Consider the following 27,645-nt stretch of genomic DNA (forward strand, 5'->3'; position numbering starts at 1 on the left):
CCCTAACAAACAAGCTTTATTCAAAATGTTGACATATTTTCACTGGATGGTAAAAACATGCCTTGAACTACCTTGATACATTGCAAGAGGTAGTTCCTATGCACTTTGCACTCAAATGTTTTGCACACTAATAATGGAACAAGGGTTGGTCCTGTGTCCCAACAGATTCATTAACTGGATGCTCATCATACTGACATTTAGAATGGTATTAAAATATTACAACAAGAACATATTCAAATGTAATTCCATTATATGGCCACTGGTGAACACAATTTTTAAATTGGCCCCTTCGCTCTCAGTAGAGGCTGGGGGGGGGGGGGGAAGAATTATGCAAACTATTTGTTCATTCATATGAGCCACACAGCTTGTTAGGTAATACAAAAACATAATTTTTCTTTCCTTGGTGAGTGGACAAACCTTTTTTGTCTGCTATTATTGACTATCTAGCTTTGTAGTAGGAAAAAATAAATCTTAGCCAGGGTCATCAAAAAAACCAAATGCATTGACTCAGCTTGTTCCTACTCATATGTCAAGTGCACATGATGCATTTCAATCAGCTAAGCAATACACTGCAAAGTGTTTTGTATAAAAAAATAACTTTCTATCATTACCCATAAACACAGTCAATTTGCATAAGTCAATTTGCCAGTATAACCTGTATACAAAGAGATAGGCAACTTATGAGCACTCTTGCTTTCTACGGTACCAGGATGGACGACCATATATTTTTACGATTCAAAGGCTGTTAACCCAAAACTCATTTTATTTTCCAGAACTTATCAATGTTTGTGGTGGAACAGATTAGTTTACAAAAGATAAGTCTATCCAATACAGCTGTTAGGTTTTGCCCTTTGCATTGTGCCATTTCAAGATCAGGCTAAGCATTACAATCTAGTTTGCAATGTCTTCAAAACAAAGCTATTCGGAGGTTGTACTGTTAGAGATATTTACAATGGTGACTGGAATTTACAAGTTGTTTATTCCCTGATTTGGTAAATGATGCAAAAAAAAGTGCACAAGACTGACATTCTTTACTTCAACCAAGGAACACTACTCTATTTATAAAGAGAAATGTAAAGCCTCTGAAGTGCAGTATCAAGTATAAACATGGAACTGCTGAAATTATAAAGCTGCACCCTTATACATAGCTAAACTTCGAAATCAAAGCAAATGTTATCTCTTTTTTAAAAAATTGCAAAAAACTTACACTCAAACTTGCCTCTGCATTTAGAGCCATTTCATGGCAAAGTATATAAACAAATGATTCCCCTGAGCCTATACAAGGAAATGATGAAATATGTGCTTTGATTTTAGCAACAGTGCATATTTTATTTTGTCCACTTTGCATGTCTAAATATAAAGATTCTGTTTTTGACCCCAATTTGAAAGTATTTATTGTATTTAATATACAATCCACTCAATTAAGATTTGACATTGAAAATTAAATAATTACTTAGATTGTATTTATGACATGAGGTGAAATGGGAACAGTACTGCTCTCAACCACTTGGCAATAGCCGCCAGAATTATGACACCACTAAAAGTATAATCATATTGTTAATTTTGGCCAGCAACTCAACAGCACTTAAGAGAAAACAGACACCAATTAAATTGGGAAAACAGTTGAAAAGTCCCAATTTGGAATTATATTTTGCCAAATGATGCTGTCACAATCTAACTGGCTAATTAAAATTCTTAATTTCCCCATGAAAATAAGTATAATGAAGCATTTGGTGTGGAAAGTTTATCACCAAACTGGGGGCTAGGCAGTATAAAAAGTACAGGTACATATTAAAGTGGAGTATAAAAGTATCCTTATTCAACAACAAGGATGCATGTACAACTGCAAATGTTAACAAGACCATATGATTCTCAAATCTTCATTTTTGGTATTTTTAGTTCTTCTATTTACAATTAGAACTTTTGTTTATTAATGGAAAATGTTAAGAGAAAAATCTGGGCAATGGTAGCAATCAAGCCCAAAATTTTTTTTAATTTTTTTTTTAAGTTTGAGACACAACATACCATACCTCACCTGAAAACTGCTCACAAAATATGATGGAGAACTTGCTGTAATGGATCACTTTCTCTGACAGTCATGAGACTATGGAAAATGAGGCAGTCAGATGTGCCCTTTAAGCCAAGGCGGCCCTCTGAGCTGCAATGCATGAGTGGTAAAGCTTCTCAAATTAAATAATTTTCGCAGTCTCACGGGTACCACTTCATGGTAATAAACCTTAAGGAGAAAAGCGCAGATGCAAAACTATAATTTGTTGAGGTGGCATAGGGTGCCTAAGGAAGATAAATGTCACACTGGGATTAAAGGATTTTGAAAGGGCAAGGAGACCTTATAGGCATTTCCGTGTGTGTGTGTGTGTGTGTGTGTGTGTTATAATGCACCTCCACTTGTATTATATTAATATAAACGGAATAATCTACTAAACATATTACTGCAATTATATTAGGCTGTAATGTTGGTGGTCTATGTAAAAAAATAAATATGAGAGCAATCAATGTAAATGGTGTTCATTTATCTGCATAAACCAGAGAGTGATAACAAAACAAATTAACTGCTGAAATATCTCCGGTGATAACATTTCATCCATTCACAGTTCAATTTGCAGGCTGAAAATGTATCTCAGTGATAGAGCAAAGTAGAAAAATACAATACTTGCATTTCACTGGATGTCATTATTTATTAGTTGATGTATGCAAATTATTGTTCTCTGTATTTGAGATGTACCAAAGGTCATGCCATCATATATCAATTGTGGATGTCATGAGAATAGGTTGGGATTTGTTTGATTTGCATTGATGATATCACACAACAAGGTGCATTTTCTACTGCCCAAGATGATGTGATTTTAGTTCCTTACATTCCCCCAAGAACCCACATCACTGACACCTAAACTGAATTAAAATGATTATTTGAGACTTCTTCCTCTTATTTTGATGCAGATGTCTGATCAGAGATAAGCTTAACCTTTTTTTAGACTGACCAAAAGCAGAACAACTTCATATACTGTACTAGTTGCAAGTTGTAAATATTTGTAGTTATTTGTTTTATTACTTTATTATATTATTACACAGTTATATATTACCTATATATCAATATGTATGGATTGTATTTTATTTATTATACTTTATTGTACTTTATTATATTTAGTTGTAAACCTCAATACTATTTTAATACTTTAAGTACAGATATTGGAAGCACGCACACACACACACACACACACACACACAGTACCAATGGCATGCACTATGCAATTGCAATGATGGACACTCAACTATGTCTAAAAAGTCAACTGAGCAAATTTAACAACACCTGATCCTTAGAGTCAGATCCATACTATATATCATATATGATGGGAACAATAATTTTCAAATGAGTTATGAGTTCATTTAGGTCAGAATAGCACACACCGCATCCATATTGCATGCTTCATAATAAAAGCTGCTAAATATTTGTTTTCTATAATACAGGTCTCCTTACAAGCTGGTGATATGAATAAAACTGAAAGTAAAAAAAAATAAAAAATGACAGAAAGAAATATTTCACAAAATTCAAAGAGAGTGAAAAAAAACATTGCTTGCAAAGTCAAAGTCGCATTCACAGAGCAATGGATCATGGCAAGCAATAATTCATAATGAAATTGTTTGACAAAGCCTTCCAGCAAAACAAAAATAAATAAATAAATAAATAAATAAATAAATAAATAAATAAATAAATAAAACCGTTGGCATAAAGCTGAGTAGGTGGCAAAGCATGTTTTGTAGACCCACTTACAGAAAGACATGAACAAGTGGCTGCCATTGTAATGCACAATTTTCTTCACCACCCTGAACAGCTTGTCACCGATTTGACCATAGACATTTATCAAGTGAAATGAATCTTCTCCAGATCATAAGTCATCTTATGATGCGTCTGGAACCCTCTCCACTCACACACCAGTCTGGATGTATCCTTGTATGAGTCAGAATATTGAAACTTTGAATATGTATGCTTTTGTTGCAACCTTTTTTTACCCTACATGCTACATTCCACAAATGCCAAGACAAAACAGAGGCAAGGTAAAAGGCAAAACTGTAGCAACAAGAAATGTCATTTTCAACTTTTTTATTTTGCTTAAAATATTGGCTCATCGCATTCAGCAATGATGTGAAGATAAATTCCCTTCCCTAAATTTTGATACCATATATGGACATGTGCAATGAGTTCCAATGGCAAATTACAATATTAACAGGTAAAGTATCTTTTCCAGACAGCTTATGTATTCAAAAAATATTACAGGTAAAATAATAGGAGAGAGAGAGAGAGAGAGAGAGAGAATGGTATTTGCACGATGCATTTGCATGAAGGTCACTACCTAGAATTGAAGCACAATATGAGGAGGTATTCATGCATTTAGCAACATTCTTTTTCAGCCACTGGCCAATTACCTTCACAACAAACAATGATAATGTGGTCTACCTTGCCAATTAGTGCTGGCAATGCCTGTCAAAGCAACTTTTTCAGTTTCCAACAGGATGATACCAAGAAAATATAGTTATTGAGATTGCTTATACAAATATGAGTTGAGATTCAATCTGAAATACTGTGTCTTCTGAGGGCCTCTAAGCATTGCAACACTGATAGATATTGCTGGTGTTAGTGCTGTTTTCACCCATTAGCTTTGGTTATCTCACATGTAGCTGGTGCAAGCAGCCCAAGGCGTACAACAGAGAAAGGAGAAAAGCATTGGATATTACTTGAGCCCAGACTGAAGGTGTGGGATGTAAATAATGTACATATAATACATCTACATATTACGTCAAAATGTTATGTGCTAGTAGACCTTAGCATTTTGCGAGCAGAGCAACAGACATTAGAGTGCCACCTTACTACATGTTGAAATCTTGCTATGCTGACATAGTAGTAGTAGGCTGGTGTTTATGTAGGTCAGCTTCTGTCTCTGTGTGCTGGGGGAGAGGTGGGGGGGGGGGTGTATTCCTGTATTGAACACTGCCATTGAGGCAATGGCTATGAATACAGTTTCACACTAGTAAATCTGAACTGCAGTTTTTAGTATTACAATGTGCATATAAATAAAACCCCCAGTCAAACTAGTTCTGTATAGTAGTATTACATTAGTCCATTTCATATTTTTGTATTCTGAGAAACATTTGTTTCTTTTGTTAGTATTCTGCCAAACTTCTGACTTAGAGAGAAGGTACAGAATGATTTTGGATTGTCAATGATACAGCTGTTTCTGGGGTTTTTTCAGGTAATATCTAGCATCCTGCATGTCTCCAATGTGCTTTTTTATTCTTGAATGCAAAAAAAGGTAGAACTGCATGGTCTTCTTGGAAGTCTATGCAACACAAAACTATGTCCTTGTAAAAAAAAGCACTTCAACAAAGTTAGTGTTTTATACCACAACATTTGATTGAATGTGTAAAGAGTATCAACCATCAAACGGGGGGACAAAAAAAAAAACTATTAACAGAGGGCTCAAATGCATGATTAATCTGACAAATTACCATGGTTAATACACTGATGTTTACTATTTAGAGTGTTATTACACTGAGGATGTTGTGCCTGAAACAAACAAAAACAAACAAACAAATTAAAGAATACATAAAACTGAGAACATGCACTTGTGATAAGGCTTTATCTTTAAGAATTTTTCAAACTTCTCCCTGTGCTGGGCCAGCACATATTCAAATTCATTAAGACATCTCTGTAAACAGGATGTGAGTCTTTGAAGGTTTTATTAGGCCAAAACCAACCCCGGATCATCTATATATAAAAAAATAAAAAAATAAAAAACATACCTCAAACCTCTATTTAGTATGAAAAATACTAGAGTTTTTAAACAACTCAGTGCCTTAATTCAACCGACATCCTTAAAAAGTTCCATTAAGGATTTTTATCAAACCATAATCCTGAATCTCAATTTTTCTAATACTGTCAACAGACTGCAGCTCCGTACTGCATCAACAGTATACAAGTGCCTCTTGAAGCTGACAATGAGATTCTACTGGACAGACTCCAGGGCCATATTGGACTTCCTTGAACGGCACGCATCTTTTCAAAAATCATATTTACGCAGTAAGTCAAAGCTTGTCAAACTAAATTAAGAATTTTCTGATTTGTTTTTCCACAGGTATCATATAAAAAGGAAATGTAGGTTCTATATACCCCACCCTCCAAAAAAACAAAAAAAGAGAATTTGTCTGATGTTTCTTTGAATCTTCTTTAATTTGTGTCAAATGCGCCTGTGAAAGACCTTGGTGTTTTCTTTGGCCCTGGCTCACTGTTGATTGCCATATGAAGAACATTAAGCATTTTTTTTCTTTGCGGAATATTTGCAGAATATATGTCAAGGCTATATTACTGCAATGCACTGCTATCTGGCCGCTCTAATACTTCATGAAAGAACCTTTAACTGGTTCAAAATTCAGCTGCTTGTTTACTAGAACAAAGAAAATATTACCCCAGTGGTAGCATCATTGCACTGGCTACCAATTAAGTATAGTGTTGACGCTATAAGGTTCTGTTTAAAATGTGACATGGACTAGCTTATTTGTCAGAAATGCTTCAACCTTACAAGCCAACATGGTCGCTTTGTTCTCTAGATTATCTAGTTGTCCCAAGATTTTCAAAGAATTTTACAGGTAGTACAGATTTTTCTTATCGAGAACTGGAAGAACCTTCCAAAGCATGCAAGGGAATCAGACAGTCTCAAAATTTAGGTCTAGATTAAAAACATACTTCTACTGTGAAACATCAGTTATAATCTAGACACAGCGCTGGAGAAGCGACCAGGCAGTCTATCATGGAGTGACAAACATTACTTACAGTCAGCTCTCAACAGCTGTGACCCCATTTGCACAGGTAGGCTCTTGGGGATGGGTAGGTTTCTTGCCTTTCTCATTCCTGCGTGGGTTCTCTGTCTCTGTCCTAGTAGTTACGCTGGCAAAGGAAACTCCTGATGGGGATTTAGACTGCCCAGTCTCCTCACTTTATCTTTGTCTTATAGCCCTTCCCTATCTCCTTATTCTATGTTCCCCACTCCCACCAATGGACCAGAGCCCCATTTCCACAGCCACTCCTCAGTGTGCTATCTGCCCACCACCTGTCCACCTCAATGGCAGGGCTTTACTCAATGACTAAATGCAATGTCCTGTTGACAGCACTATGCTATTTGAAAGTTATTGCAAGTTGTTTAACTTATTGACCCAGCTGGGCGAATATGCTTTTTCTTCATGTCTCACCGTGTATAATGTGCAATATAACTTGTTTAGCTTAGTAATGGCTCATAGCAAAATATCTGTCTCACGAGTGCAGCTACCGCACCACAGGGAAATATACATATTCCTGCCTGCACATCAGAATTACCTGAGGGGAATAACAACAGCAGGATCCCATGCACGGCTCAGTGTTAGGAGACATGATGAGAGCTTTGGACATAACAAATGGGTCAAATATATTCATCGGATTGAGCTTCAGCACCTGGAACGTTGTTTAAAATACTTTACATCAAATCATGATCGCTGTGGGCCGGGCCGCAATTTCAGCTCTAATTGGCCAAACAGTATTAACCTTTATCCTGCACAGTAAGTGCTTGGTAAATCAATTTACCCTGAATGAAAGACCTTGCCCTACAACATGTCCTGAAAGCTAAAGAAAACAATGCCTGACAATGAGCACTGATAAGCTCACACTCAGTGAGACAAGCTGAAATATATTTAGTTTCTTCTCATTTTATCCGCATTTGGCTAAACTATGTATAATTGCAGATACTTTCTGGCAGGGCCGCAGATTGTAATAATTAGACACCAGTAATCACAGACAATTGCAATTCACTAAGTCAAAATTAGGAACTTATAAAAAGAACATTTTGGGCCAATGAGCGCAAAGCCTTTGACATAATGTTTGGTTAAACATGCTTGAAATGTTTAGTCTTAAATTGGTCTTCAAAGTATGAAAATACTATGGAAGATCACTAGGGATGTTGGTGGCTCACCCTAGTCTGTTCAATTTTCTGATGGGTCCCCAGGACTGATATCAAATCAGGACCATGCCAGTGCCGTATGTGAACGACAGCCCCATGGGGCAATGCACAATTGGTTTTAAGATCACCTAGGGAGGGTTTCAGTGTCTCATGCCTCACTAGCAACTCCAGTTGGTTGATTGGGCCCCCACAGGTCAGCACATTTGAAAACACTGCAGATGAAATAGCTGTGCAAGTCTAACTTGAAAACTGCTGCATCACAATAAGCAGTGCCAACTACGTGCTTTGGAAGACAGCACATGCTTATCTGCACTCTCTCTAAGCAGTACTAAGCAGCTTATTACTCTGTAGGTTGGAGTAACTGTGCACTGATATATACAGTTAGATGCAAAAAGCATTGGGGCATTGACACACTTTTAGTTGTTTTTGCTCTGTAATGCTTTTGAAATTAAATAACGAATATGATATTACATTGTAATTAAATAGAGGTTAAACTGTCAACTTTCATTTTTGGATATTTGCATCCATATCAGGTGATTTAAGAAATGCATCCTTTTTTTAAATATAGCAAACAGAAGGCCTACAGTTGATTATAGGCATGGGATTTTCCTTTGGAATCTGTTGCTGTTTGGAATCTGTCTCTCAACATGAAGACCAAAGAAGTGAAAACACCAGTACATCAGGCCATCGCCGGGTGGAAAAATCCGAATAAACTGATCAGAGGCATAGCCAAAACATTTGAAACATTGTTAAGAAGCAAGGATGCCCTGGTGTGCCCCGCAATAGCAAAAAAATTCAAAAATAAAAATTAATGAACATGATATATCTATATTATGAAATCAAAATAAACAACTTTATAAATACGTATTAATGTAGCAACTGCTCATTTTTCCCCCATGAACTGAATGGTTACAAGCTACTGAAGCAGGTAACTAACAGCCTACAAAAGTGACATGAATCCCAATGTTAATAACACAGTTTGAGAATAACTTTAGGTTAATAGTAAATATACTGTGAATTAGCAACTGATAATATGGGTATAATGATTTCTATGTGTAAAAATATACTGTAATTTCTTCTGAGATAATTGAATATTGTATGGAAATGGTATAGTCCGAATAATGTGAAGTATATAAGCAGGTCATTTGCTGTCAGTAGAGTGTCTGGCAGTAGGTGGGTGTAATTGCATGGTTACAATTGATGTGTGAAGTCTTTTGTTTTGTATATGTATACGTATACAAATGTCTGTATAATAGCTGGGGGCACTTTTGTAAATAAAACACCCCGCTTGGGTTCTACAAGTTTGAGTCTCATTGCCAAAGTTCACTGTAAAATCCACCAACCGATCATCCTTGTAACAGTTGTGTAACATTATGGATTCTTTGCATGTCAAATGTGATATATAGACTTCTGCAGATTTAAAGTGTTTAATGCTTTAATATCCTTTATACCTTAATATATGTACCTTATGCTTGTCTTACTGTATGTACTCCATTTGTTTCTTTACATGTGCCTGCTTTTGTGGAGCTTATGCCTGCTTACAAGCTCTGTGTGCCAGTTTTTTAATGCGATTTAATGTTATATTGTGGCTTCCTGTCTGGTCTGTGCTGTTGTCAAAGTGTTAACATCAAGCTACCCAGGGACAGCAGATGGAAATTAGCCATTTGGCTAAATGTGGCCCATTCACATCAGTGAACAGTAACACTGATCAGTGTGCATTGTCCCTGCCAAATAAATAAAATGAAAAAAAAAAAAATAAAATACATTCTCACTGACCTTCTAAAATTGTAATAGCACTGAATTGAATACACAAAAGCTCTGTGACCATACCACATGTTCCACAGAAGGTGCACATACCTTTTACTGTTAAGTGAATTTGCTTGGACCGTGGATTGCGTTCACTTTGTACAGAACAGGTGTATTGGCCATCGTCAGTAACATCCACCTTCTGTATTTGCAGGCTGTACTCGTGTTTGTCTCCGACTCCTGACACAATGGACACTCGAGGGTCCACCGACCACTTATCATCCCCGGCAAAAATGATGCTTGAACGGTTCAACCACGCTCCTTTCGAGAAACCATCCAACAGATAACACCTGGAAGAAGAAAGAATAGAATTTCATGTTACATTACATTACATTACATTACAGGCATTTGGTAGACGCTCTTATCCAGAGCGACGTACAACAAAGTGTATAACCATAACCAGGAACAAGTATGACGAAAACCCTAGAGAGAAGTACCGGTCCAAGTGCAGTGAACAACCGCATATTTCAACTTGGACCCTGAAGGTTAAACTGATTAACACTAACACAAACGAGAACAGCAACAATGCAGTTTATGCAAAAATACAAGCAGTAGTTAAGACAGGTGCATTAACTAAGTCACCTACGAAACAGCTACCTAGTTACAACCCTAAGCTTACAGTCATTTAACAGATTACAGGGAGGTAGGGAGGGATGGGGAGAGGTGCAGCCTGAACAGGTGAGTCTTCAGTCGTCGCTTGAAGTGGGTCAGTGTCTCAGCTGTTCTGACCTCCACGGGGAGGTCATTCCACCATTGTGGGGCCAGAACAGACAGGAGGCGTGTTCGGGAAGCACAGGTGCGAAGAGGGGGAGGTGCCAGGCGTCCTGAGGTAGCAGAACGGAGGGATCTGGCTGGCATGTAGGGTTTGAATATCTTGTGGAGGTGTGTAATACTTGCACTTAAAAAAAAAAAAAAAAAACATTATTGGATGAATTTCATAACATCCATTAAAGAAGTCTTGATTTTATTAAAATGATTTTAAAATTTGGCTTTGGAAATATAGTACCTAAAACTGCAACTGTTGCCAGGCAATGCTATAAATAAACACAATGACTGACTATAAATCTTTTCATGTCTTGACAATTTAGAGATAACATTAACAACAGACTCAGAAACAAAAGGCATAGAAGGAATAGAAATATTATTCTATTGTGATCGGGTGGAAGATATCCAATGAGATGTTATCAAATGTATCCATTGCTTTTCTAATTCGGGTGACGTGTCAATCTAACATACACAATGCGGATCGATATGTGCCTCAGCCAAGCACAATCCACGGTTGGAAGTAACTGTGGTATAAATATACAGTATGTAATCCATAATCTATTGCTTGATACATTCCTTTCCAGCAGTAATGTGCCACCACAAACTTATTGGTTTTTATCAAGCTTTTTTATACATTATAGAAGATGAAGTGCCCTGAAACACATAACTTAACATAAGAAATCTGACTAAACTATATTGTAAAAAAAAATATATATATATATATATGTGTGTGTGTGTAAGTACATTGGGGAACTTATTTATTCATAAGCTTCACTTCAGATCCCTGTGCAGATCCCTGAAGCATTTTATACAGCCACTAAATAAAATAAAGAAAACAATGCAGTGACACCTATGCAATGGTACAACCCGGAAGTTTGAGACCACCCAAACTTGGTAAGATCAAGCCAAGTCCTGCTGCTGGGGCCTCTCATTCACTGGCACAAATGCCTCTTTGAAACAATGCATTGATTCTAAACATTCATACTATTGCTAGAACTGCCGTTGTGCTTATAAAATATGGACAGGTTCAGAACAATCATTATCTTAAACACGAGAGAATCCTTCTATAATCCCCTTGCTACCATTGTTAATATCTGCAGGTATCTGTCGGTAGAAGCCAAAGAGTGTTTAACAGCTTTTCCAACCCAAGCTGGATTGTTTCCATCTGTAAAACTCAAGAATTCTAGAACAGAAAAAGCTGCAAGTAATAACAAAGCAAGACCACCCCCCACCCCCCAAAAAAAAAGTAAATAATGAGAAGGGAAAAACTGCAGTCCAGTCATTGTCTAATAATCGTGACTACATTCTTCATGGTGCCAGCTCAAGCAATGCTGCCACATAGGAAATCAGTTCGGCAGCATCTGCCAAGCACTGTTCTCTTGGGCCAACAAAATTGCTATCAGACATACAGAGTACAAAGGCCTAGGTAATGTTCATTGTTTCAGTGGACACACTTGGCTTTAGGCACAATATGAGCTCCCTTATCAATCAAGAAAATGGACAATTACTGGGTGCTTACAGAGTGAAGTACCAGTTATACAAACCGCAACATAGTGGAAGAATCCTACAGTATTACAACAGTGTTTCACATAACTCCACAGAGGATGGGAGAGTATATTGTATACATAACATTTGTAGTGATAGTTACTGCAGGAACTCTTTCCTCCAAAAAAGCAGGAAAATAAAAGTAGCTTTATTTTGTACACTGAGATTGAAATAACTACTCGAAATTGCCATGAGGTTAGGGTCAGTGTTCAGTTATAAGTATAAGTTACTGTAAAGATTTAAAATCTGTATCCATAGCTAATGAAGATGTCTTCTCTGCTTTGCTTCAATTTATAAACATTGAGAAGGGCTTGCATGTCAGTGGAAAAGAGGAAGTTCATCTTTGTAGTGCTGATCCTTTCTAGAGAGCTCCCCAGTACGTCCATCCAAAAATAATCACTATGTTGAGTTTTTCTTTTGAATCCGTACAGCAAAGTGTCCAATGTTAACTCTGGAATGTGGGGCCAAATGGTTTCTGTTAAGACTTGAATGAATACTGTTAGTGTTGAATGAACACTGGATATTTTACTGTGTGGTCTTCTTAATAGACACACATGGAATATGATGCTTCTTTTTGTACCACTGGGAATAGAATTAATTATTTTACTCCCTGCAATACTTGTAATCCATTTCTAAATTTGCATGTGATGTATTAATTTTACATTCATATTTATTTTTTTTCTATTTTTTTCATTCACATATTTTTCATTTTTCAAAATGTCTTCTAACTTGTAATATATATATATATATATATATATATATATATATATACAAAGATATAATATATTTTTTATATTGTCTCACATGATTCACTTATTTTATTCAATTCAGATATAATGTGTAAGTCTTAAACAAAAAAAGTGTGAGCTTGTTGAGCACCTTATTATGAATCAAAAATGATTAAATGCCACCGTTAATTACAGTATGACAGTCATTAAGCAAAGCAGGCTCTAATCCTTTTATCCAAACTCATTTAGGCACTACATGAGTGAACCATAATTATAGCGGGAGCATGGGTTTGACCCAGATTTGTATTTTCTTTTGAAATTGTCTATTCAGTTGAATGGCTCATACAAAGCAAATATGTTTCCAGGCATGGGTATTTGAAATATTTTATCCCACAAACATGGTTTAGAGTTACTCTCACTCATCCACTATAAGCTGATTTTAACATTTGGCTAAGACAATATGCACACTTTTGAAAGGTTCCCTCTTGAGACAAAGATTAATATATTAGGCAATGGCTTGAACTTGTACCAGAAATTCCAGCTAATGGGCTTAAAGTATTCCACCATCAAAAGGGACACTTTACCTCAGCAGCATTGCTGTTAGACATTTGCCTAAGACAGAACTTCAGAGTAACAGAGCTAATTTCATGATAGAATATGGAATTATAAATCAAATATGTCATTATTCATAATATGTAGATCAAGTATAATTAATTTGAGCTGTTTATAATGAGGAAATTTAATTATATTTTTTAAACACCGTATCATTACAAGGCCAAAGTTGTATTGTTTTGATGAGTCTGCGGCTCGGTTATGCACAATGTGTGTTTTACATCTTTCATTGGATCTACTCGACGTTAATTGAGTGCGTCTACTGCATCAGAGAGTCAACATAATTTGAAGGTCAAATGATGAGTCAATTGCGGGATTTCGCAGTGTAGAAGAGCAGCAGCCCGCTCGGAGTGAAGACGGAACGAAGAACAGATGCATTCAGATTATAAATTGAACGTGTATTAAAATTCAGATTGAGAAGAAATCCTATACTGTAGGAGATTAAGGGCAAATGAGATTTGCATATACTTGACACTACATTAAGACCCTTGATAAATTAAAACCCTCAGTAGAGGATACATACATTTTTAATATATGTAAAATCTTTTGAAATGTGTGACGTTATTTCACAGAAACAAACCGAGAAACTACATAGTAAAATATTCAGTGTTAAATCAACTCTTACAGAGCTTAAATAAGTCCATTATGACCAAAGTAGACTCATGTAAACTCTGTCAGAGTTGAATTAGCACTGGACATTTTACTGTGTATATATCATCATAGATATTTTGAGAGCAAACTGTCCTGAAATATAAAATAATTATGCTCCGTAACACGTTCCCTAGTAAAACTGAACAGTGCTCGTATACTTTTAAAATACAGTGCAGAACATGACCGGCACTACACAGCACAATGTCGCTGAACATTTGAATAACTGAGTAACACTAAAAAATGGACTGTACTACATGGAATACACACTGTACATAAATACATTTTCACAAAAAAATATTAATACCAAAAAATGTATGTATGGGATTTTAATTACTCCAAATAATTATATTACAATGTTGCTGATACTTAACACTACATCCAGACTCATCATCCGGCTTTACTTATGTTTTTGTAATGAACTGAAGCATGACACTCTTGACTTACATATTCCTTTTCATTATCTCTGAGATTGCAAATGAAGTGATGATGTGAAGTACTTAAAGAGCACAAAATGAAATTAAATGTGTTCCACAAAATAAAAATGCAAAACACCACAGTGGTGAGTGGATACCTCTGTACCCATGAGCCTGTCATCCTGTGTTCAAAAATAACCTTTGAATTCATTAATTTGTTTTTTAAAAAACCCCCATGGCTACATTAAAGTTTTTTAATCTAACACTTTCTTCATTGAACTATTTGCCCAATATGCAATGTCTAGAAATTCTAGGAAGTTTGTAATGATGCAATCCTCCGTAAACCTGGTAATGCCAGTATCAATCGGCAGCTAGAAAATGGAATTGAGCATGCTCCTGATGGACTAGAACAGCAGTGCTTGCCATTGAATTGAGAGTACAGGACACTATAATCACTGTTACAGTATTTAACGCCATTTTCCTTCAGTGTTATTTAACTGCAAAATCTAGAATCAGCGACAAATGCCTCATGATTTATATGCCCCAGATTGTTCTTTATTCTTTAAGACCATTTGAGTCCAAGTGCCATCATGAGCCTTTTTTATCTGAAAACAAAAGTGCAAACCTGCCTGAATGTAAGTGGATTTTCTGTTTTTGTCTTCAAATGGAATATTTTTCACTTCTGCCCACTTTGATAGTTTTTTGCATTTTAAATCATCCAGACCACCTTTCAAATGTAGACTCTTTTTTTTTTAGTGAGTAAGGAGGCTTGAGACTGTGCCTGGTGGCCTTCGAAACACAATGCAGACACAGCCAGAATGCTGGACAAATCCTGGTTCAAATAACAATACCACCAAAAATGAGCATTCTGCATTGTTTTTCTAAGCTAAGCCTGGGCAGGTTTCCAAAAAATCCATTTGGAGACTCCAAAAGGACACCTGGTAACCTAATGCTATTATGGGTTATTAGCGGTGTAAAATTCCATATACTTTATACTATATGCTAAGGGAAGAAGTAGCGGTTTCCCCCTCCCCGTCCCTGTGATTTTCACTGTCCTCCTCAGAAATATTCACTCAGATGAATGATTTCTTCCAAGACCGTCAAATGCCAAGTATTCTGTTTAGACTTTAGACATTGCAAAATACATTTTTGTTGTAAAACAACCTTTGTAGGTATAAAGTCTCAAGAACATTCAGACTCATGGCTAATGTTTTCAGCTGAAAAAGATGTGGTTTCTTCATGTAGAAACAATGCGTGTCCTTACATGCAAGCCAAACTACCGATACACTGTAATTTCATTAGAAATGTAATTTCATTATCTAAAATGCTTATCAGTCGTCACTATAATAACATTCCACTGGCTGGCAGTGTACTGGGTGGAAGTTATGAGCCTTTGTGGGTCCAATTGGCTATATTTGCGGACTGCTTGGCCGGTACTGGTCAGAGAGGCTAATACGTGGGCTTGTTTTGTTCCAGAGAATCTATACTGATTCAGCTGAAATCAATAATTCAATGTAAATATTTTATTTCAACAAATGCCTTTCAAACATAATTCCATCTAAAAGGGTACCCAACCATGATTACATAGTGATGCACAGAATGTCCACAACAGACAATACACACATAAATAAATAAACAAATAAATAAATAATACCCTGCTGCTTATAAGCACATAAAACAGACTACTGGCAATGTGTTTCAACACTAGGTTCTGTGTAATTAGTTATTTTATTTTTGAGTTGCATATCATATATTGGAGTGCGTAGGTGGATGTGCTGTTTTTTGTTTTATTTTATTTTTTGCAATGAAACAGAGCACTCAAATATTTTTCTTCCTGCATGTTTTTTTTTTATTTCTTATTTTTTTGAGTGAATCTTGCATTTCACTACAATACACTATTTCAGACATTTTATGAAACACTTATCCTGAGCAGGGTCGCGGGTGGTGCTGGATCCTATACCAGCGTGCATTGGGTGAAAGGCAGGAATACACCCTGGACATGCTGCCAATCTATCGCAGGGCACACGCACCATTCACTCACTATTCACACACACTCGTACCTATGAGCAATTTAGAGTCTTCAATTAGCCTACCTGCAAGTCTTTGGACTGTGGGAGGAAACCGGAATATCAGGAGGAAACCCACACGAACACGAGGAGAACATGCGAACTCCACACAGAAAGGCCCCGAGCCCAGATTCAAACCCACAACCTTCTTGCTGTGAGGCAACAGCGCTTCCAATGCCTAATATAGGCTAATACCTCAAAAAGTAACACAGTCTATAAACAAGTTGTGTCACTACAAACTATGGTTAAAAAGGGGGGAAAATGCAGTTATATTTCCTATAGTTTGTTGGCTGTCTTGGCAACATCATTTGCCAGAAGAGGCTTTTATGAGGTTCCATAAATGGATGGCTCTTTTTCTTCCAGACAGACATGTTAGCATCTCAAAATTATCAGTTTCCTATGGCCTTCATGCTCTGGCATTAATGGGAAAGAAAGTGGCTGTTCTGATTTGGCATAATAAAACTAAACCCCCTGTTTCAATTATTTATTTAAATGATTAAACTGTCCTCTTTATTAATTGCACCGCAGGTACACTACTCTGTGTAGTCAGAAACTTAATTCACAACTGCAGCGAGTTAGAAACAGAGTTTTCCATTTGCATCTTCACTGCATAAATTGGGCCCTGAGTTTCCATATTTCACAAAAAAAGCCAATATGGCTGCAAAAACCTACTGGTATATGCTATTTTTCAATAAATACTTAATTGAACCTACAATGAGAATCTGTTCTTTTGCTAGGTTTAGAACAACAATCATTTTTTTTATGCCATCATTCTGCTATGTACTGTATTTTGCACAGCTACATATGCTCTTGATTGCTCTTGATAGTTCATACCCTACAGGAAAGAATATATGTACATTTGCTGATGAAGCTGTAGAGCAGGGTTTCCACGTGCAAAAATGTTCACCCTTCAAATCGACAGTGAGTCCTAACCTTCACTGTCAATTTTGTTCAGTCAATGTGTATTTTTTTGCTATAGTGTTTATATTCACAGTCAGAAATGATTTGTAAATTAAAGGTACTGTACAAACATATGGAATAGCTCACTGTGTGTGTGTGTGTATAGATATATATATATATATATATATATATAGATATACAATTATCATTATTATTTTTTGTGTACATTTTATTTGTGTTCTGCTTTACAATTCCAATAATGTCCTGGATATATCTGACCCAAGCAAACAGTTTCACAGCAGACAGAGCATAACGGTCAAAAGGTCAATTATCATTTTTGCTGCTTTTTTAATTAAACTATTCTCATATTTTTCATTGTCACTAGTTTAAATAGGACAGTTCAATAACAAGCTGCCTCATGAAAATATTTTGCACATTACACTTTTTGCATGCTGCACCAAAATTTATGCTAAACTCCCCAGCGTCCACAGATAAGCCACATGTAAATATTTGATAACACTACACAAAAAAGTTGGACCCACATAGTCTATTGCTACATTTTTTTTGTTTTGTTTTGTGAAATTTCTTGTTTCCCTTTAGCACCCAAAATGGAACCAATTCAACACCCATTACTGGCCTACCAAAATACTGTTCGTGTTTGTTTGTTATTGTGTGTGTGTGTGTGTGTGTGTGTGTGTGTGTTTCTTCAACAACAGAAAACAGAAACAGTAAGGTGGAGGACATGACGCCTAACAGTGGAGGTGTGGAACACAAGGAACATAATCTCCCGGTAATCCTGTCTGCTGAGGCATGCGGGCGATATCAGCAGCCTCACAGCCATAATCCACACAGTAAACAGAACAAACTGGAATCAAACCTGCAATCTTTGTTGGGGGTGGGGGGGGGGGGATTTTTTTTTAACCTTATGAGTATCCTATAGCTCCATTGGTACTGATGAGCCATGAAGAAACCAATAAAAGATTATTAAAAATAAGGGGGGAAAAACTGCAAAATTATTTTGCTTGATTGTTGTTCTGAGTCTTCCTCTGAAATATGACCAGCAGAAACGTTTCTGTTAGTGCATTTCTAAATCATAAACAAAGCTGGGGAATAGTCACGTGGGGTTCAAATCACATTGCCAACGACCTCTTAGCTTCCATTTCCTATCCTCTTGAGTAACAGTTTATGGTAAGAAACAATTGTATTGAAAAAGTTCCCCTTGCTGTTTGTTTCAGATGAATGGTAGTTACCTAGAGAAATGTCTTAAAATGGCAAGTCATTCAAGAAAACATTTTGAATCATATCCACTCTATGAGACCACAGAGCACACTGCAGATTTCACAGCTGTAACATACAAATACCCCTGAGAAGGTATTTCAGTTGGGTTCAGACTTATTGGAGTACAATGACTGGACTTTTGTGTTGTAAAGCAACGCGATTTACGCCAATCAATTTTGAATTGCTGTTAGTGACCTCATTTAAGCCCTTTGCGCAAGCCCCCTAGTGGCCAGGATGCCAGCGTCCTGAGATTGCTCAACTTAGACATTCAGTGCTCCTGCAACCAACCATGAATGGAAAAAACATCAGCACATTTGTATTTGGGGTGTGGCTGATAGCTGTAAATGTATGGGCATTGTTAGTGTACCCTGGGCAGTGTTAGTGCAGTCAGGGCTTAATTATTATTTTTTCTCCATTTTTGATTTGAGGGAGATTATGCACAACATTTTGGGGGATTTCAAAGGTTTTGGTGGGGGGTGGTTGAGTGAGGGATGGGTGGTGGCAGAAGAATTATTGCCATTTTAATTTATGCTGAAATCTGAAAGTAAACAAATAGCCAAACCCTTTCCTTTTCTTCATGAGTTGCTTCAGGAAAACTAGTCCAAAATAACTAAACTAATTTTGCTGAACAAAAAAACAAAACATCAATACAAGTATCGAACATTTGAGCATTCGATTGAACAAATAACATTCCAGATTAATTTTACGGGTTAGTGCTATTGGCTTGTGCTAGCTACATCTCACAGAATTGCGATCAAAGGCTAACAACAAACTAGCATTTGCTTTGTGTAAATTTGATTACAATGAATTTAAAACAGTGAACAAACTATAATTTACGATGTGATGTGAAACTATGATGTGAGAAATGTATTGTCACGCCTAGATACACATACTGCTGTCTGTTTTCTAAAGATCCATTTTGCTGTCCCTTACCAAAGTATGTAACCTGCGGTGGCTGTTGGGTGACTGGCTTTGGTGTTTGTGAAAATAACATAGAATGTTTCTCGCATTTTACAAAAGCAGCTGGCACACTTACACACAAACTAATTTACTTGGAAATGACCTGTGCAGCCTAAAGAAAAGCGTGCAATTGTATATTCAATTGTACAATTAGGCTATCATTGATTGTACAATTAGGCTATTATTGAAAACCAAATTTCATACAAAATATATACACATGTATACGGGTTTCATAAAATATATGCAGAATTCACGCAACCCTTTGCTGAGTTTTTAGCCCCTGTAGTGGCCTGTTTTGTTGATATTCATACCACTTACAATAAAATTGAGTGTCCTTCAAGAAGTTGCACTCTTTTTTAATGTGGACATTTCACATACTGTAATGTAAGCTTTCATAAGTGGCTCAGTCATGTGTTATGTTTGATGTACCGTGAAGCTAGAACATTGGCAACATTTTTCTGATGGTGGAATATTATTTTATTGTAATCTTATTGTTCATAATGTAGGCTCTTAATATCTCCCTGGGCTTTACTTGTCACTTATGGCATGGGAAAATAGCCATTCAAATTAATGTGCTCGGTGAACGTAAAATTTCTCTAGAGTGATCATAAATAGCAACATTTGTGCAATGTTGTCCCATCCAGATGTAACAAAATATTACATAGTGCAGAGTACAGAAAAACATACAAGAGTGAATAATTACATATTTAGGCATGTGTACTACAGAGTGTCACAATGTTTTTCCATTATTTTTAAGTGTGATATCGATGTTTCATCTTAAACCACTATACGGGGCTAATTTATATGCTTTATAATAGACAAAAACATTTTTTTTCTGTATTTTTTCCAAGCTAATTATATCTGCGGTACTTTATTACTACCAAAATTATGAATATAAATCAATATAAGTTGTGTGTCAGTGTCTTGCTTTGTTTAAGCCATTTTTCAAGTCTCTGTGATGCTCACATCTGGAGTTATAAAGCCTTAATCTATGCGAAGGGGTTAAGCATAGATCAAATCACACATGAAAGTTTCTTTCATCAAGTGAGTTGAAATGGCTTCAAAGAAAGTTGAAGAACTTCAAAGCTGGAGCTAGGTGGCAATATTTTTTTACTGTATTATACAGTTCTATTTATTATGCACACAGAGATCCCTTTCATAAATCAGAAGACTATTGCCATAACAACCAACGGACCCCTCATCTCCTCTTAGCTTATGTCAACTCTGCTGAGATTCACTGTGTAAATGTCACAAATAAAAGCAGCCACTAGATCCATAATACTGTATCAAGTGCAGCATACCATTATCTGTAAAGGACACTCCTTGGAAATGCAGATACAACACCATGCTAGCAGCAATAGCACCCTGTTAACACACGTCTTTCAAAATGGCTGAAACCAAGGAGCAGTGGTACCATATCCAGTCAAACTGAGGCACGGGCCCTCTCAGATTTTTGAGCTCTCTCACATATACAAGCTTATTTTTTTGGATTCGTCATTTGTAATATTCATGATGACATGATGAAAAATGTGGCAAAAAAAAAACACTTTCAATCTATATAGCATACAGATACACATTGTAACATGAGAAATTTAGGGTGCTGTGCAGGGTAGGATAAATGGGCTCACTGAAGGGGTGGACACTAGTACACAGAAAACAATGTGCTCAGTTATTTAAAAAAAAAACAAAAAAAAAAACTATGCAGCCTGACAAATTAGTACAAAACAACAACAATGTCACTTAATTTCATCTGCGATAATAAAAGCTTCATTTGAATACTAGTTTCCAAAACCAGATGCTTGAAAAGCAGAAGAGGCAGCAAAAAGAAAAGCAATGAGAATCCCTGAAGCAATGCAATGGGTTTCAATGTTTTGTAGCCTAATTCCAAAAATGCATTCATGCAGCCATGCATAATCAAAACCGTCATAGTCTCAACTGTAGATAGTTCAAGGTTGGATGGACTTTAAAGTGCTCCACATCACAAGTGCCTCCCTAAAATTATTTGGGTAAGTTTAATTGAAAGTGGGGTTTTAAAATCTCCCAGCCCGACCTAATGTGGTCCAAATGGTTGTGTATACTGAGTATCCAAAGCGCTTTTCTCTGCACTACTGACTCGGCAAGATACTCTGATCTTGCCATATTGTACCTAGAGTTGTATCATTCAGTATTCCAGCTTGTGTTAATTTTATGTGATTGCAATGAATATTTGTATCATGCATGGGTGGCTTCTTGCTGAACGATTGCCTTTTTTCCAGTTTGGTGTGTGAATATTCATTGTGAAAATGCAATTGAATTGCCCAGTTCCTGCCAGTGGATAGTGCTATGGTCTGTAACTTCAAATGGCAGGAGTGGAGTGCTCATTAAGATTTTTAAATGCATAGGAGACAGTCTGAAATTTACACATGAAAAGGGAACATTTGTATAACAATGTTTTATATTTGGAAATCCGCTGATATTGTTTTCATAGTTTTTTGTGAGTATCCAAGTTCATTTTCCCTGGGTGTTCAATGTGCTCAAAGGTCTGCAAATTCTTATTTCTCAACATTGTTATTCCCTGGATGCTTTGGGCCTTCCTCCATATTTAAGAAGTAGTAGCCAATACCCAAGTCCAGTCTCAGAGATAGTATGCAGTGGGGGATGCAGTCTCCCTGATGTGACCTTAAACCCGGGCCCAGATTGCGATAAGGTCAGCGAATATCAGATCAAATGATCTGTCACAAAGAGTAAACGTGCAGAGTAACTGTTTCAGTGTCATGGCCAAATTTCCAATCAGATTCTATCAATCTGGTGATCTTCTCATTCCATGCCCTAATTGGCTTATACAAATCTTTGAGTCTATACATCGCGGCACCGATTGGTAAGAGTTTCGGCACAAAAATGGCTGACAAGGACCATCCACCCGAAAGCTAAGCATTTAAACTTGCAGTACAGTCGATATCCTTGTTTGGTCCCCATAGTCACTGGATTAGCACAATCACCTGGCTAATCATACAAATAATGGTTAACTGTGATTTTTAAGTAAGTGATATAACAACATTTGTATATGTACATGCTACTTTCCACAGGTTAAAAAAGACAACAAACACTAAAAATATGCTAGTGCGACAAATCTGTATCTCTAATAACCACACTTGGATGCAATAAGTGACTATGGGAGAAACATTTCTGTCGAACATCATGAATTGCCAATTGACTTATGACAATACAAACATCAACACAGATAACTGTCTAACCCCGATCAAAGAATACTGACCTTGGGCTGATGGACAACTAAAATACAAGTGAGAAAATTATTTTAAAATGGCTGGTAACCCTACTTATAACCCATAAGCTAAACTAGACAGTAAGCTTTTAATAAACTGGTAAAAGACAGAAGAATGTAGCTCTGACCTTTTCTCTGCATTTTTAATAATCTTATAACCTCATGCTGCCATTGGAACACAGTCCCCACTTAACCGGCCTATTAGCAAGGTCTGTATACACTATTAAGATGTGGCCCCAGTTGCTATCAAAGACATATTTAAACTGGAAAAAAAACAGATGTAAGCTCCTTCTAGATGTAAGCCCCTTGTCCCTGACTGATGGTTTAAAATGAGTCTAATTGGATGTGTTCACACATTAAAAGGGATAGGAGTCAAGAGCAGAGGATTGAATGATTAATCTACCTGTTGTGTGAAAGTGAGGCTGCGATATGGCTGTTTCCAGTTCCACATGGATGCGTGTCTCCGGACCTTTCCGTGAAAGGGAGTGTGGAGGAAATGGCCTGAGATGATTGCAGTTTAGCCCCTTGCAGCGGCCCAGGGAGGGTAGGCAGATAGTGGGACCGGCCTGTCTTTGGTGTTGATAGACTCCAGACAGCGGCTGGGCACAGTAGTGCATCATAAGACCCGGGAGGCCATTATTTAAGCTTCGTTTGAGTTCACCTGGGCTGCAATTTGCAAATAGAAATACTGAAATATTTCATTATTTGCTTTCATACTTGGTTGGCTTTGAATATATTTTTATGAACAGACACCACAGTTTTTTGGGTATTTTCCATTTTGAATGTACAAGACATTCACAGACAACAGCATATTATGCTAACATAGACAAGAATAGGCCTTACATTGCATTTTCAACCTGAAAAAAATGCAACTTAGGTAACCTGTTTCTCTCAGTCATCAAAACGTGATTATTACAGTAATTAGTGTTAAAATATTGACAAATCTGAGTCTGAGTTTAAGGTTTTATACATGCATATGTATATATATATTTAGTTAAATATGTTAGACGTCAGTGCACTCGTTTTGCCTTGTTTGAACAAGTCAATGTAACTATATGGCTGAATGACACATGAAAATAGAATTAAGGAGAACATCTATAGAATCATGTAATGCCTATAATTTAAAATGATTTGTTTAAGCTGAACACCAACAAAAGGAAGAAACCTCAGCCTTAGGTTCTTCTGGAATGTTTAATGCTAAACTTAATAGAAATCGGCGTTGGCTATGGGCAGGGGTGGGCTCAGCCCACCCAAACATGCGTCTTGCCCACCCAATCAAAAGTTAAGGAAAAAAAATGTATAATTTTTTTTTTTTTTGTTCGGCCAATGTAAAAATAGAACAGAAAATACCAGTAGCGTTTCTAATTTCTGATTGGGCGGGCAGCCTACAGCCCGCCTCCAAAGTCACCTACTGCCCACCCCCTGTTCTCGTCGTGAAACAGCTAGTTTCTCTGATGCAGTGTACTGCCGGTTGATTTAATTAGCGGTATTAATGTATGCATAACATGCAATTCCTCGCACCCCCCACCCCCGGGTTGACCGCACTGGGTGACACCAACCCTACTGACGACACTGGGCCCAAGTTGCCCACCTATTATTTCTACCAGCCCACCCTAATATAGCAGGCTAAAACTGGCCTTGATAGAAATAATAAAAAATCATAAAACAGCAAGGATTTGTGATTGGATTAATTCAGGAAACAGAACACTTTGGCTGACACCGATAAATCAGTACAGTTTGAGATAAAAAAACCTTGGACAATTCTGGAAACACAAACAGGATTTCAGCTTTAACAAAATTGACCTTGATCAAGTTGTTAATTAAATAATAACAAATAAAAGCTCAGTTATGCAATTAGACATTGGAAAGCAACACACAGATGCATGCCAAAAAAACATTGTCCTTTAAATACATTGTAGAAATCATGGATGCAGTGCTAATTAGTCATTAATATGTGCAACAGATCATTATAATGAAAATCAATTATTTTTAAAGCTCTTGTTCCCAATTATGTTAGCTTTGGCTAATAATAAGCCAACGAGGAGACGGCATTTTGTAAATCCATGCAATGTTAGCCTGAGTTTCCCACATCAGTCTGTTCTTTAACCACATAAAACAAAAGGGACAATATGAATTTATTATTTGTTTCTAAAAACTAGAACCAGAACATGCCAAAAGACTTAGTCAGTAACATATCATTATTTTCTAATGAATTCACACCCTGTGCTACGTTTTGAGCAGGCTGAAGACCGCAATTATAGAACCAAGATTTACCTCGTTTCACTCAAGCCTGCTTGACCCAGGTTACAAAAATCCCACTGAAGTATGAGTCCGAACCAATTATTTTTCTGCATCGACTACCTCCAATTCTGGGAACTAGGCAGGAGAGCAGCTGAACTTTTACTTACAGAGATGTACAGCGAGCTAAGTTGGCCGTCATATTGTTTTGTAAAGTTTTATGAACTAGATAAATATTGTGGGTTTTCGAATTTATGAAAACTTCCTCGCTAGTTTTTCCCCCTTGTTAGTTATGTTTTTGGGAAACATATTGAGCAGTCACTTCAGGTTCATTTTTGCAGGCATTGATAACACTGCTTCCTAGATCTATATACAGTAAATGTTTACAATAGTACTGTATGACCACAACTAAAGCTTTATAGGACATGTTTTACAGAGCAGTAGACTGGAGAAAACCCTTTAACTGCACTGACAATTTAGCATGAAAATCATTTGCCTTGCCATGACTATTATGCTATTATGCATTTCCTCCCATTTCACTCTTTATTTAAACCTTTCTGAGGCATAGCACAGCATCATTAAAATTCCAAGTGTTTGCTTGCCTCTCTCATTGCTTTCCAAATTCCTATAAAATCCCCCCAGAAAGTTTTTTTTTTTCTCACATAGTATTCCAAGTACATTTGGGGACCGCTATAATGACCTCTTATCCCGTATATCTTCACATAATATAATCCTTTTGTCAGTATTGTTACTCCCACCTACCCCTATTTTTAGAATTTTATGCTCGGCAAGACATTGGCAAGCAAGTTGAAAACAAGGCAGGAAAAAAGGGAAATGTCTGTCAGCAGAATGTGTTCTCTAGGATCTAACTGCTTTCAACTGAAATATATTTCCCAAATGAACAATGTTGCATTGCCACATGTCTTTCAAGCACTTTGCGGACAAATGTGCACAGCAAAATTTATTCACTGAAAAAAAATTAAATAAGTGAATGTCATATCTATCTACATAAATTCTATCTTACGTGGGGGGGGGGGGGGTTGTTCATTCCTTTCATTTAATATGAATCCTTAGAATTGGCAGGCAGCACAATATTCTCACTTAAGCCAATCTTAACACCAATGCACAGAGCAGGGTTTGTCCCGTGAAGATGGCTTTGGAATCATGTGATTTCAATAAGTGATTTTATTGATGGAACACTACTCCGTTTGAGATTGTCTTAATCACTGGGGACCGTACAGCCAGAAATTAGCAATGCTAAAATGTAATTAAAGTGATTAGAATGATTAATACATTAAAATGCAGGGACAGCCTGACAGAACATCCCAAGAGTGATGTACAATACTATGCTGAGGGAGCTCTTCCATGTCCGTCATGCTGGGATTCCAATAGAGGCCGGCAAGAGCAAGGAATTTACTTTCTTGATGAAAACCAACAGGAGGGACAATTCCGTTGAGAGAAACTGTGATGGGGGAAAAAGCAATATGAAAATAATAGAATGCTCCTTATGGAAGACATGGAAAGTGGAAACGGCAGGCCTTGTTGAAAGCCTTCCTCCACATGTGGACGGAGTGTGGCACAGTGGGTAAGGAACTGCACTCGTAACCGAAAGGTCGCAGGTTCGAATCCCGGGTAAGGACACTGCCGTTGTACCCTTGAGCAAGGTACTTAACCTGCATTGCTTCAGTATATATATCCAGCTGTATAAATGGATACAATGTAAAGAGCTAAGTAAAAGTTGTGTAAGTCGCTCTGGATAAGAGCGTCTGCTAAATGCCTGTAATGTAATAATGTAATGTCTAGGTTCTGCTCAGAACAGAAGCAATGCAAACTTCTGGAAATATGTCGAAGCACATCAGCGAGTTTTGTCTGTACTATAACTACCAGTATGCAAATCGTCAGCAGCATTGCTCTACTCTACATGCTTTCCCTGATGAAAGACAGTGGAGGGACATACCGTCCAAACAATTTATTTATTGGTACGTTTCACAATGGATATTCCCAAAAAAATAAATAAAAATTAGACTACAGGACATCCCTATCCCCCTGGTCAATGTAAGCTGGAGGATTTACGCAGGCCATTTTTCAAGGTATGAAAACAATCAGAAGATACAAGAATGGCACCTGCATTCTTTTCATATAATAAATACATGAAGCACACATAGGAAGCTTAGGTTTGACTGTTGTTACTTAATTCTCACACATAAGAGAAATGCCTGGACACCCTGTATAACGCTTAGGGAAAACACTGAAATGGGTTAGTCAGGAAGGAATTACCTTTCTTCTAATATCACAACCATTTTCTGAAAATATTAATGTTTCATGATAAGTCAGGTGCACATCTAAACAGGTCAGTCTGCATTTCCTGTCACTGTGCAGCTTTAGACAGAGCCAAGATTGACTGAAGAGGAATTCTACTGA

The 27,645-nt window shown here is 36.9% G+C and overlaps 1 protein-coding gene across 3 annotated transcripts in view; it reads right to left on the reverse strand.

Annotated features, from left to right (window-relative positions):
* negr1 (neuronal growth regulator 1) overlaps positions 1-27,645 on the reverse strand; it is a 198,308-nt gene that overhangs the window by 120,076 nt on the left and 50,587 nt on the right. For all 3 annotated transcript variants that reach the window (XM_064333388.1, XM_064333389.1, XM_064333390.1), the window contains exon 2: positions 9,858-10,096. In XM_064333388.1, the coding sequence (XP_064189458.1) occupies positions 9,858-10,096 (239 nt within the window). The remainder of the gene's footprint in view (positions 1-9,857; positions 10,097-27,645) is intronic.

This window comes from Anguilla rostrata, chromosome 4 (assembly GCF_018555375.3).
Source record: "Anguilla rostrata isolate EN2019 chromosome 4, ASM1855537v3, whole genome shotgun sequence".
Classification (NCBI taxonomy): Eukaryota; Metazoa; Chordata; class Actinopteri; order Anguilliformes; family Anguillidae; genus Anguilla; species Anguilla rostrata.